The sequence below is a fragment of the Poecilia reticulata genome, chromosome 18 (assembly GCF_904066995.2).
Source record: "Poecilia reticulata chromosome 18, P_reticulata-male-v2, whole genome shotgun sequence".
Taxonomy (NCBI): Eukaryota; Metazoa; Chordata; class Actinopteri; order Cyprinodontiformes; family Poeciliidae; genus Poecilia; species Poecilia reticulata.
The window spans coordinates 11,891,589-11,904,693 of NC_088847.1; the positions used below are offsets into that span (position 1 = coordinate 11,891,589).

Sequence of the window (13,105 nt, forward strand, 5' to 3'; positions counted from 1 at the left end):
CCTTTCCAAAAGCTTCTCGCAACACGTCTCTAGGTAGGAACACCTCAAACAGCGTGTCCTGGAGTCTTGGCCTTTGTCCTGGAAACGCCTCATTATATAAACTGTCAGCATTGGAAATCACAAATCAGGCCAAAAAAATTCTGAGCGTCTTTTGCGTTTCACTTGACTCCAAGCAGAAAATGTTTAACTGTTTCCTGCTTCTCTTCATATCAAGCCACTGGTTTCAAAAAAGCAGAAAGAAAGGGAAAAGAGAAAAGGCACTGAGATCATACAACAGCTTAACAAACGGTTGGCTCATCATATTCTGAGGAATATTAGCACACACTTTATACAACACATAACTCAACATGTCCTGTTCTAGGTCAGTTAGGATGACCAAAACTTTTTCTATTGGCTAAATCCAAAAAATGTGAGATAATTCCTTCTCACTATAGTTTGCTGGAATTTTTGCCCATTCCTCGTGGACAGACTTGCGTAGAACTGAGTCAGAACTGTAAGCCGCCTTGTTCGCATACATTTTCTGCCCAGAAAGGTTCTGCGACACCAGGGTTTTGAGGTGGTCACCCCAAAACAGTGACTTTGTTGTCTTTAAGCCTCTTTGGTGCTTGTCTAGTTGGAAGATGGATTTGCACTGATCATGTAACTTCCTGGGTGATGCATTTCTTGAGATGCTGCCCTAACTTTTTCACATATTTCCTCACTGCACCATGTTTTTTGTAAAGTGCACCAATCCCTCCTGCAACCATGACGGTGCTACCCCTGTGCTGCACAGTTGGGATGGCGTTCCCAGGCTGAGCATCCTCTCCATTTTTCCTCCCAAAGTAACAGTGGTCATTATGGCCAAACAGTTCAATTTGAGACTACAGAATGTGTCCCATTTGCAATCTGCAGTCAGACTTTTACATTCAGAATGATGGCTTCTTCCTCACTGAGTGGCTTTAGATTGGATGATAATGTGCGCATTAATAATTTATGCTAATTTTTGGTCTATAAGTGAACCAAAATACGTTCATCTCTGCGTCAGAATGGTACAAAGACTCAACAATCCCATGGCATTTATGTTTACATGTATAAACACGTAAATATATCTCTATTCACATATGTAACCAAAGATGAACCAGAATTGTGTAATGTGATAATCACAATTCTCTTCTTATCTTGGCTGATTTTTTTTTCTTTCTTTCTCTCATAATTCTGGAATTCAGAAAATAAAAATTGTCTTTTAATCCTAACTGAGCTAAAACATGAAAACGTGAGCCTGATTCATTGTCAGATGGTGACAAAAGGAGGTTGTGAGACTTTTTATAAAGTGTTTGGGGACATCTGGTTTCAGATATATAATTGTGCAATAGTTTATTTATATTGGTTAGTTATTGGGAGTAACACAACTGTAGATGAATGGAGGGAGGCTCACATCTGGATTTTTTCGTTTAACAAGGAAAACTGTCAAACTGAAAGTCTGACATTTCATTAATATCGATACTTGGAAATCAGTTAAAAAAATGTCTCAATCCAATTCTTTGGATTGGATCGGGAAGGTGATTGACCTGCAGTTAAATTGGCGTCCAGGTTAACCCACATGCTTCCAGTTAATGAAGATATATATTTAAATTTTGATTAAAATTTCCATATACTTATTTTTATTCAAATAATTTGACACATATATTCAATTGAAGATGTTTGTATTTTTTTCTTTTTGTTTTAATGAAGAGATACGTAATGACTTTAAGACGTTATTCGACGGGCTGCGTCACTTTTAGCAGGACAAATATACTTGGCTCTTTGACTCGCAGCGCGTCAAAACGGTTATGCTCTGTTACATAAAATGAATCACTTTTGCTGCAGCGTGTGCCACAGAGTTTGCATTGATTCTCTTACCCACGTATTTAAACAAAACTGTGCTTATGTTTTCTTTTTTTTCTTTTTCATCTGAGCCAATAAGCAGGTCACACACTCTACAACTAACAAACGAACACCCTGTCCTTCCATCGGTGTGGTCCCACAGGCTTCTATTTCTTCTTTGAAGTCGGAAAATCTCCAACCAGAAGTCACTTGTTAGGTGAACAAAGATGGCAAACAAATTTAAATGAAGGCCATGGACCTACATGAAGGTTTACGACTCGCCGGCCCCTCCCAGATAAACAAGAATGGCCTGACCTGTTTGTTGTGGGGATGATTTAACGCACTTACTTTTGGGAATGTAGGCAGACACACACAGAGGAAGGCTTATAACATCTATGCCACATTTCCAAGCATGATTATTCTTAATAATAGGCTCCTTGTACTTTTAGCTGAGGTTTGGTGTGGAGGGTGGTCATGGGACTCCCCAATGTGATGGCAATGCACTAATCTGCCTTGTATGGCCCCCTTCACATGTGTTCACACCATTGTTTCCACAGTCTAAACAGGGAGCGCAATGTTACCCAGGGGAATTGTAAAAGGGCTGGGTAGAAATCCCTCCATTAATTTCCAGTCTTATTTAGAATCACCAGTCTAACGCTGGTTTTCAGATGATTAGTTTAATCGCCCTCTTCGTTTCTGCTGCAACACAATAACAAACATGTACCTATCAAAAAAACACAAAGGAGGAAAGAGCTGGAAATTCATAGAATATTTGCATCTTACACAAAAACTGGCTCTGTTCACTGTCAGTGAAAGAGTCTCATCTCAGCTTTTTCAAAGTGAGAGAAGTGCTGCAGAGACTAGAGTTCACCACAAAGGTTGCCTCAGGTTGCAGCTGTAGAACAGCAGAGTACACTGTAATGAAATGAAATGTTTCTTTCATTATTTACTAGAGCAAATCTCTTAAGTGAAAACAGATGACTACAGAAAAAAAATCTAAAAATTGTGACAAAATGGAAAAAAAACTTTAAAAAATATAAAAATAATAAAAGTGTACAACTGTAATTCCCTTTTCTGTGTCTTTTCCAGAGGATTTTTAGCTGCTTTTTCATTAATTTCTGCCCCATTGTTCTACCTGACCAGGACTGCTCATTTTGTAGAGTGTACTTAAAAATGACCGAACAAGTGGAAGACAAAAGACCCAAGAGAGAGGGGGTGGGAGACGGAGGGCACTATGCTTCAGCTGGGCATTTCCTATAATACTTTATTTCTATACTTTACAGACTCAGAGTTAGGTGACTGAACAATGGAAGTGAATAGATTAATTAATCTCTGCATGAGAACTCTTAGCATAATTGACAATTGCCAAGGTTGGCAGAACCAGATCTCAGAACTCAAATATATTTTTACCTTTCACTATTTTTGTGAAGAAAAACCACATCAACATTCTAGTGTACTATTAGTTTTGTAATCAACTGCAATAATTGTTACATTGCTGTTTTAAATATATCCTCCTGACTACCAGGAAAAAAAAATATTGTCCAATCACCATTTTTTTTAAATCCCACAGTCTTTGTAAGGTAATAAAAGGTTTTATGTACTTACTTTGTCTCTTCCCATAAAATGTGTTATTACTGATAAATGCCATTTTTATGAATTAGAAAAAGGTACGTACAAAAGTCCCACCCCTTCACATGTGGTATCATTGAAAAGCCCTAAATGTCCTCTCCAGATACCAAAAGGAATTAATTCAGTAGAATGCAGGGGGTGGGAGATATTCAAGTTTAGAAATGTCCTCTACAGAGGACAAAAATGAACTACTGGTAGTCAGGAGGATATTAAGCATAGTCTTTCGATTTTAAGAGTAAATGTCATTACAAGGTTATTATATTGTGAGAATCCCTAGTTCAGTGTGTGAAATAATATCACATTGGCTTTAGCAACAAGATAATATGTCATGAGAATACAGGATCCATATCGGAATATGTGCGTGTGTAAGGCCTGGGAGCTGTTTTCTCCCTCAAACCGATTGGTGCTGTAATTTATTACCCGGTACACACGTGGGAATAGTATTACAGCGCCACAAGATAAACAACTACTCCACTTCAACGCATATCTCGCGAGACGAAGAAGCTCCCTCAGTGCTCCCCTATTGTGAGAGTTTTCCAAATCTCGCGTTACCTCTGAAGTTTCCCACGCCTGTTGTTGTGGCGTCTCTGCCCTTTTCGCTCTCTCTCTCTCTTCAGTGTGTTGCTGTTATCCGCTGCCTCCCTCCTCCTCCCCCTCCCCCTTTTTTCTCAGTCTTCCTCACCCACCCCTTTTTCTCTCCGTCTCCGTCATCCCTACACCTCCAGTCTGCTTCTGTTGTCTCGGCGGATTGTTGGGCTGTCGGAGAGAGAAGGGATATCGCGAGTATTGGAGTTTTGGTGAGAGTTTGTGGAAGATGGCGCCTGTTGTGACAGGGTGAGTCTGAAGAATCCGGGCTGGCGGTGGGGAACTGAGTTAAGCAGAAAACAACTTACAGGGATGAAATGGCTCAGTTTTATGTGCATGCCTTGTTGCTTGTATTTTGTGAATTGTTTTTCTGATGAGTTGGGTGTTTAAAAAGTCTGCATGTGTTCGAGCGAGGGTGTTTTCCCCCTCTTTGAGCAGTTGCGGGTACTTGCCTGAGCTGACTGTTGTTACCGCGGTGTTTGGCGAGCTAGCCCCCCGCTTAGCGTCACTTCACCCCCGGTGGTCTTTTCTGCCAGACAACGGAGGGCTGTTAGCAGGCTTGCTAGCCCGTGGGGCTAGGCACAGCCAGAACGAGCGTGTGTTTTTAGAACAATTCAACACCAACACCCCACCTCCTTTCTGACACAGTTTAACGGGGAAGGAAATTTTTCAGCACTTGTATTTGTTTTCGAAGCGTGCTCAGCAGCTAGCCGGGCAGTACGGTTACGAATTGGCTAGCTGTCCGATAACGGACGCTTACTGAAACACGTTGCTGCTTTGTGGTCTGTGTGTCCTCTTGGTAGTGTTTTAGACCCATTTTTGTTTATTTTTTTCACAGTGATTTAAAGTAAGATTTCCATAGCCTGGTAGCTGTGTATATTTTAGTGTGAATCTACAACACACATTGAAATCAGTTCTCTTTTAGTTTCAATTGAAAGTAGCGTCTAATTGCGATCTAAATGTAATGAAAACTATGCCTTGGTATTTCTGTACCTGCATATTCAAAGCAGATATAAGTTGAGGACAAATATGTGTAATAATCGAAGTTTTATTCGGTTTCTTATGTGCATACTGGTGTAATATCTACATTTATGCAACAGCTTTCTGAGACTCGAGGTTGTTTTTCCTGCTGCCTGTGTGTTGTAGACTGTTTACATAAAATACACAGATTCAGCAAAAGCTTGTTTAGACCCATATCAGCAATTGTTTTTTTTTTTTTACATATTCTTGCGATATTTCTTAAATAGTTATAATTTTAAGCATAGAGCATAATCTGAAAGATCACTGGGAAAAAAAAATTAAACCAAAAACATGGGATGAAAATTAGACAGTTGCTGCATTTCAAAGCTGAAATTCTGACGGTATATTCTGCTTGCTTTCTTGTACAAATGAAACATTACAGTTATGTGCCCTGAAGATAACCTATAAACTATTTACAATTTTTTAAAGTGAATTTGAACCCTGCACTGGCAATTTGAGCATATTATGACATACCAAAACAGTTGAGTGTAGGCACTGCTATTTGGAAACATTTATTACAGACTAATAAATAAATTCTGCAAACGCAGTTTCGTCGGTCCAATCTTTAACAAAAAGCCTCTGGTAGATCTCTGACGGGATTGAAAAATGGTAATGAATGATAATTCAGGGTGTGTCACTGGGGACTTTTGAAACCTTAACCTGCGGTTGCAAATAAAAAGCAGTTTTTGAGGGACGGCCAGGAGCATAAATACACCTAAGCGATTGAAGCAGCCTTGCTGTTTGGAATATACCCATAATAACATTAACAGTGATACTTCAGTAATGGCTGGTGTTACTGAAACCTGCCTTATTGAGAAGGTTAAACAAACAAGGGTTTTATAAACCATTGAGGGATATGTTGTGGACATTTTATTTACCCTTTTAGTCAGGGTAAAGCTTCTCGCTCGTGACCAGTTTTGAGAAAATTTTACTATTCTTAAACTTCTTATTTTCTCCCCTTTTTGTTTAGAGGCAAACTCTAAATTTTGAATCATATGATTTATAAATTAAAATGTAAACACTTTTTGAGAAAATCCCCAACTTCATTCTAAATAAATAAATCCCAACAAAGATTCTCAAGCTTTTTTGAGGTTAAGTTCTTATAAATCTTTCCATTAATTAATTTATTTAAAAACACATAAGTTCCTCCTGTTTTTCACAGAGTAAAGAAACAGATTAATTGTAAAATACGTGACTTGTTCACATGACTCTCGCCACAGAAAAGGTTCAGTCTTCATATGTTAGCTTGGTTTGATAAGTCTTTCCCAAACATGTCTTATGTGTCGCCCTTTACTCACACACAGTTACGATTACATTTCAAACGTCTCAATATAACGTCAGTCTTTTTCTTACTAAGCTAACCCTAACAGTGGTTAGTCGCAGCAACTGCTCTGTCTTAAATCCTGCTGCAGAAATAACTATGAAACTTATTCAAGCGACCAGTGCTGCAAGACGAGGCGCTGTTGGTGCCTCGGATGACTCTCTTTCAGTTTATTGAAGATTTCTCTGGGAAGAGTTGTTATTACTGGGTAAACCGTGCGGTTTAAAGCACAAGATTCATCACCGCGGTAGTACGTTTGCGTGAGCAAAGTACAGGTTACAGCTCTTCCATAATATCCAAGCTGTTACCAGCCAGTGTGAGGGTTCAGTCCTTGTATTTGCTTCCATAGGCGTAGAAAAGTAAACACCACATTTTCTTTGTTGACCCAATGACACCTCAACACATCCACAATGTTGCAATGGGAAAGTTTACCTTGGAAACAGATACGAGTTTGCCTTGAAACTGGAGTTTCTGAATAATAAAAATACTAAAGTTTACATTTGGACAAAATCCCTCTACATAAAATAATTTTTGTATTTTAGTAGAGTAAAATAAGGGGGAGGAATAAATAGAAATGTGCTCAAACTTATAACTGGTTTCTTTGCTGTAGCCGTCGCTTAGTGGGATAGAGTTATATTCTTTTTAAGCAGACGAAGTACTACAGTCAAAACAAAATACAGTTTTAATCTAGTGTTTACTTAGAAGAGTGACCTTGTGCAGCATAAGAAGACAAGAATTGGACACAAAATGTATATATTTTTTATTTAAAATGACATTCACATATTGACAAGTCCCCCTTTCTCCACATTGAAGAAATCATAGGCATCTCTTAATGGTTTCATCATTATTTACCCAATACTCCTGAAAAAGTAAATGGGTTTTAATTAGAGCTCCGGCTTATAGAGCTGCCAGTAACTTAGTTTGTAATCATCAGGCTTGTGATATCAACGGTATGGGCAATATAAACTTTAGGCCATGTTGAAAGTAGCCAGTTGAGTCCATTTGGGAAAAATGGCCCCCCAAAATTGTACACCCCCCCGCCCCCCTCGCATTAGTCTTATAGCTTCCAATTTTTTGGCTCTGTTGAGGCACTAATCCCCACAGACAGCTCGGTGGGTGACAGACATTTGCAGGGCTGCTTAGAGGTGTGTGTGTGTGTGGGATGGATAGGAAGGGGGTAGTTTGCTGTGCATGTTCATTTGGGGCTTTCCGGCAGAGCTGAACTGATTTTGGTCGGTGCGTTTTAGAGGGAGGAGGGGGCAGGCAAGAGGGCAGGAGGGTCAGGTCTGGGTGGCTGGCCACCTGTCCAGATGATATCAGCAGATTCGTGTGTGTTTGGCTGTTTTTTCCTGTGAATGAAGTTGGAAGGGAGTGGGGGGCGGGGTGGTGCTTGGGGTCAGCATGGAAGAACAAAATGCTGCGGTTGCCTGTTGGGCTGAGAGGGTGTAACAGAAAATTAAAACGCCATAAGGATCCTCGTAAAGTCATTGTCGGCCTCGCTCACAGCAACGGTTGGAAACACCAGACTAGACCTAATCTGTTATTGGTCTGATGTGGGGGGCGGGGGCTCCAGCAGTACTGAGTTGTTAACGTTATTACAAGTTTTTGTATACGTCGCAAAATGAATATTTGGTTTTATGTGCGTATGTTTTTCTTTAAGTGTCACTCTATTAAATTAGAGCCTGCACTGTTGGCCAGTGATTTTATGTGCACTATATTTCCTTGACATTGTTTCCTACTGAAACAGACTTCAGTTTTAAGGAAGTGTTTGGGTGTGCCAACTCGAATCGTCACGTCGATGTGGTAAATGTGAAGCGTAAACGGTGACGATGTTCAGATCCGATATATCTGCTCGCAGTCCTGACAAAGACATTTTGTGTATGCGACGTCCTACTACATCGACATAATATTTTGACAATCTTACAGATTGGACATGTGTTCTTCCACATTTTCACAGTATAATTACAATATAGCCCGATAGCATTCGTCTGTGCGTTGCTATGCATTCTTCATTTGGAAGAGCTGTGCAGAGAGCAGCTGGAATGCTGCTCACTAAATGTTATGATGTTCAAAGCAAAGTGTTAAATTAATGAAGCAGGAGAACAGCTTTTTACTGCAGTGTATGTTCGCACGCAATTGGCTGGAATTGCGTTGGAAGAGCTGAATTATCAACAAGTACTATCAAAACGTATAGCAAACATGTTAGCGGTGGCCTACTTCTTTCACAGACTGTTCATTTACCTTCACTTTAAAGCTATGGAGTTGGCACATAAATCATATTGATTGTTATTGAAGGATTGAAGTGGGAAATGCCTGTTTTTAAATGACATCGCAAGTAGAAAAGTCCAATGATTTCTGGGAATTACAACAGGAAAGTGTGCGAGTATTTAGAAGAGTCATGTGGCTAACCGAGTAATATTTGACACAGTGTGTGCAGGATTAAAGAGACTGCTTAAAATCAGATCTTTCTGGGTTTAAAAAGGCAGCCTTTCATTAAATAACATAGTTCCAGCTATGAAAGACAATCACAACATGGCAGGAAGTCAAAGAGCTGCACCTGACTTTAACTTGCTAAAGGATTTTCAAGAGCATTTTGATAAATGATGTATTGAAGATCATAATTTGAGATAAATTGCCAGATTTTTTAAAGACCAAAATAAACGTAAAAAAGAATACGATAATTGGATTTTTGTGACAATTCCACGGTTTATACATTTGAAGAAAGTGTTTAAAACTATTTTTTTTACATAATTGTGCAGTCAGAAGGGTAATTTTTTGGCTCAAAATAGCAATTTTTCTTTTTTGTTGCAACATGCAGAAAAATATATCTGTTGCTGCGGCATAGAACAGGATCTTTCTCGTCTCTGAGTACCGTATTAGTCAGAGCAAATGATGTTTGTACACGTTGTCTAAACTCGCCGGATTCCCGTCCCCTGTGTGCACAACAAGCAAAAGACGAAAATGAAAATAAACGGCATCGACTTTGTGTTTTCCTTTCTGCACGTTGCTTCCTAGCGCAACTGATTGTGCAGTTGAAAGAGCGGCACTGTTCACCTGAGATGATAAAAGCATGAATCACTTATTTCAACACTGCTCTGCCTTCACTGTGCCCCTTGGGGATGAGATTCCATTTAGCTCAACCCCCCCACCCCCACTACACACACGCGCGCGCACGCACACACACACACACACGCACACTTTCCTCCTGCCACACATAAAAAAAGTCTTTTTCCGGCCAGAAGCCAAGAATTTGCTCTGGTGTAACGACACTAACTCAGTGTGTCTTTGCGACACAAACTCATGTTGTATTTTTTTTTATCTGATCTAGCGATTGTGAGCGGCTACACTTTAAAGCCGATATATGCGTGTGTGTGTGTGTGTGCACATGCATGCGTTCCCCAGTGTCATCTCCTCTTCCCCGCGTCCTTTTTATAAAAGGAAAGATTCAGAGAGAGCAGCAGATGTCGAAGCGCTGACCTTTATGGTGGCAAAGGCTCAGAGGAGAGTTAAAACACATGCCCACCCAGTCGACCCCCACAACTCCCCGCCAGCTCGTGTGAACACACAGTCGGCTACTTCACCTGCGGCACTGGAGGGACAGGTAAACATCTGATCTGTGCGTCACCTGAGCATCCTGCAACTCGCTCCAGACGCTGTGAAAGACTTCAAAGTGCGTGTGGCATGTGGGGTTGGGAACCAGTGCAAAAATCACAAGTAAAAACCACAGGCAAAGCAAATTCGCCGTGACAACATTGGGGAGGGGGGATTTATTTAGTTCATACAGTGGGCCATTGTTTTAGGAGTTCGTACATATCTATTACTTCACATGACTGAACCCCCCCGCCCCCCTCTTTCTCACCTCCCTGAGGCCCGTGGTTTCGTTCAGGTTTCAGATTCGACTTGTTTGGTCAAGTGAGGAAGGGCCTGTTAAAGCACCACACACCCAAGTTGAGTCAGTGTCTTTTATTTTCTGGTTTCCCTGCTACAGCTGTTTGTCTCAGGAGGAACAGCCACCCGAGCTTCCTTTAGGGGATGGATAAAGTATTTATCCATGTATCCATCTCGGAGACACCCCAGGCGGATAGAAGTGCGCATTTTTGTGTAATTTGCGTTGGATCCTTGCCAGCTTGGCACTCCTTTAGCCATCTGCTTAAGTGCACACCCAAACAGACATTGTGACGTAGTACGGCGCGTACCTGCACTTTTACTATTCTACTTGTTGATGCCGCATTTCCATGCATCCAGAGAAGCGTGGAAGCCTTCTGTAGCGGTAGGAGTTTCTCTGTTTTGCTTTTTTTCTTTTTTCTTTTTGTCGATGTTTTAAGAATTTTTTATTTTTTGGTTGAGGCGTTGCATGTTTGGACTATTATTCCCTTTTTTTTTGGATGCAGCTGGAAAAATTTTGACTCTTACTTTTTATTTTGGGAATGTTGTTATGATGCGTAACCAAGGAAGGTATTGTTTTTACAACTGGTAGCAGCTGATTAGCATCTCTGAAGCTCAAATAATACCTGAACTACAACTCCCAATGCTCCAGGAGTTGAAGCGGAGGCTTCATGGATGCATCGCAGAGCGAGAAGGAGGACGTTGAAGCCATATCGGTCGGTCATTGATCATATCCCAGACTCCAACGTCTCTCAGCCGGCCTCCTATTCATACGGCTAGACAGAGATTTAAAGAGGAGCGGCAAAAGCAAATGGAGTGCATTAGCAATGGTTGCCAACAACTTATGGTGTCATCTTGGACATGTTGCTGTCTCTGCTGCCTGGATACTGAGCTGTTAGCATGTCATAACATTAATCATCATCAACATCAAGTTTCATCATTAGTTTATTTGTGTTGCACATTTCAGCAACAAGGCAGTTCACAGTGCTTTTACATAATAAACATTACATTACATTGTAGTGGCAAATTAAAAAATATGACATTTAATTTCCCTTTGGGATAAATAAAGTAGTATTGAATTTAATTAAAAACCTTCTGATTAATTGTTCTGTTGTGGTAGTTGCGCAAGAACAAAGTCACTTTTGTTTGAACACATCCTTGCCGATAAATAAAATGTATACCCCTGATTTGAAACCTGATCATGATGACGTTATGCCAGCTTTCCAAACATCCAGCTCTAGACGGCGTTAAAAACTTAGAATGTTGGTATAAATTTGCACGAAAGAGAACATTTGAGCGTCTGTGCTAAGAAGCTTTAGAGGTGTGCGGTAAGGATGGTGTTGAACAATTTAAGGCAGAGCTGAAAGACGTTGTGGCTTTTAAAAGCAGACCTGGCCTCCAGTCCTCTCTCTGTGTTGCTGTTGGCGTCTGCTTCACCGCTCGCTTTAGACAGAAAACCAACAAGTCAGCACAGTGGAAGCATTCAGCTCCGCGTTGACTCTTGTTTTGAAGTTCTTCTTTGACATTCCTACATTCAGCCTCAGCTTCCAGCAGCGTTTCCTCACGCGGTAATGGCCGCGGACCTCCCCGTTCCCCGTCCTCCACTCCTTTGCTGTTTTACAGTGATTAGTCTCACCAGGGTGGATGGGACTTTCTACTCTGTCAGCAGTTTTTGCCCCCGCCATCCCTCCGCATTCAGGATGTTTCATTCACAAAACTCGTCTGGCTCAGCTGGCTTTCACCCTCACCTCCCCTGACTTTTCTCTTACCTGCTTCCTATGTTGGCGCTGCTGAGACGAAGAGGGGAAAAACAGCTGGAAGAAGAAGAAGTGTGTGATTATTATCTATTTTATCAAACACGTCCAGGAAAGCATACTCTCTTCCTGCCTGTTGAACATTGCATCATTTTCAGTCTAGCTCCATCTAGATCGTGACGCTTTTGTTCGCGTCCTAATGTCGGCAGACAATAGCACGGGCCCTGTTCAATCATTCAGAGAAAGATGCTAAATATACACAGGATCTCCCGTGTTGGGAAAACCCCTGACAACACCACCTCGGAGCTGCAAGCAACTGCCACTATTGCTGCACAAGATAAGAGGGGAGGGCCGAAGCAGTAAGCCAGCAAATGCTGAATCTTACGCAAACAAGGTTTATTGCCCCCGGGGCAGTTGGTGGCATCGTGTGTTTGTTGATGGCCACGATGCTGACCCACACCTGATCTATTTTACGGGTGATTTTTTTTTTGTGCTCCTTTTCATTTCAGTCTTTTGGGCTGATCTTGGTAACGCCCGACTGGAAACCTACACAAAAGTAATCAAACCCCTTCAGATTTCACACAAAATTTCATCAGTTTTTTTGGGGGGTTGGGGGGGATAGGTAAAAGACCAAAGCAAAGTAGTAAAAAAAAAAAGAAAATAATTGTGGTTTATTTTAGTCTGACGTGGAAGAAAATTGACTACCCTGAACAGACAAGATGCATGGTAAAAACATATTGATGGCAGCATTATGCTGTGGGGGAGATTATAATTTTTTTCTCAGCAGAGAAGGTGATGATCTTTATTGATGCGTTCATGGAACAAGCATGCTAAAAATAACATCTCCGATAATACTGTCAATTTAATTGAAATCTATCGAGACAACGATAAATGAAAATTCTTCGCGATTGATAAGCGATGCGATAAAAGCCCACACCTATTGCAAACAATACTGCTTTTATTCTTCCAGCTACAAAAGCACTTAACACTTTGCAGTTTATCTGTAAAGAAAAAAGTTTCCCAACACTGTATCTTTTGTTTCCTTGCCAATAATCCAGTAGTTTGCGTT

At 40.8% G+C, this 13,105-nt stretch overlaps 1 protein-coding gene across 2 annotated transcripts in view; it reads left to right on the top strand.

Annotated features, from left to right (window-relative positions):
• The first annotated feature begins 3,740 nt into the window (after positions 1-3,740).
• The window catches only part of rbpjb (recombination signal binding protein for immunoglobulin kappa J region b), a 52,710-nt gene continuing 43,345 nt past the window's right edge, over positions 3,741-13,105 (top strand). Inside the window, exon 1 of one of the 2 annotated variants that reach the window (XM_081600035.1) lies at positions 3,741-4,305. Coding sequence is in view for 1 of the 2 variants with exons in the window: in XM_008435485.3 (XP_008433707.1) it covers positions 4,286-4,305 (20 nt within the window). In the remaining variant the exon portion in view is untranslated. The remainder of the gene's footprint in view (positions 4,306-13,105) is intronic. The other variant, XM_008435485.3, reaches the window with a different exon arrangement.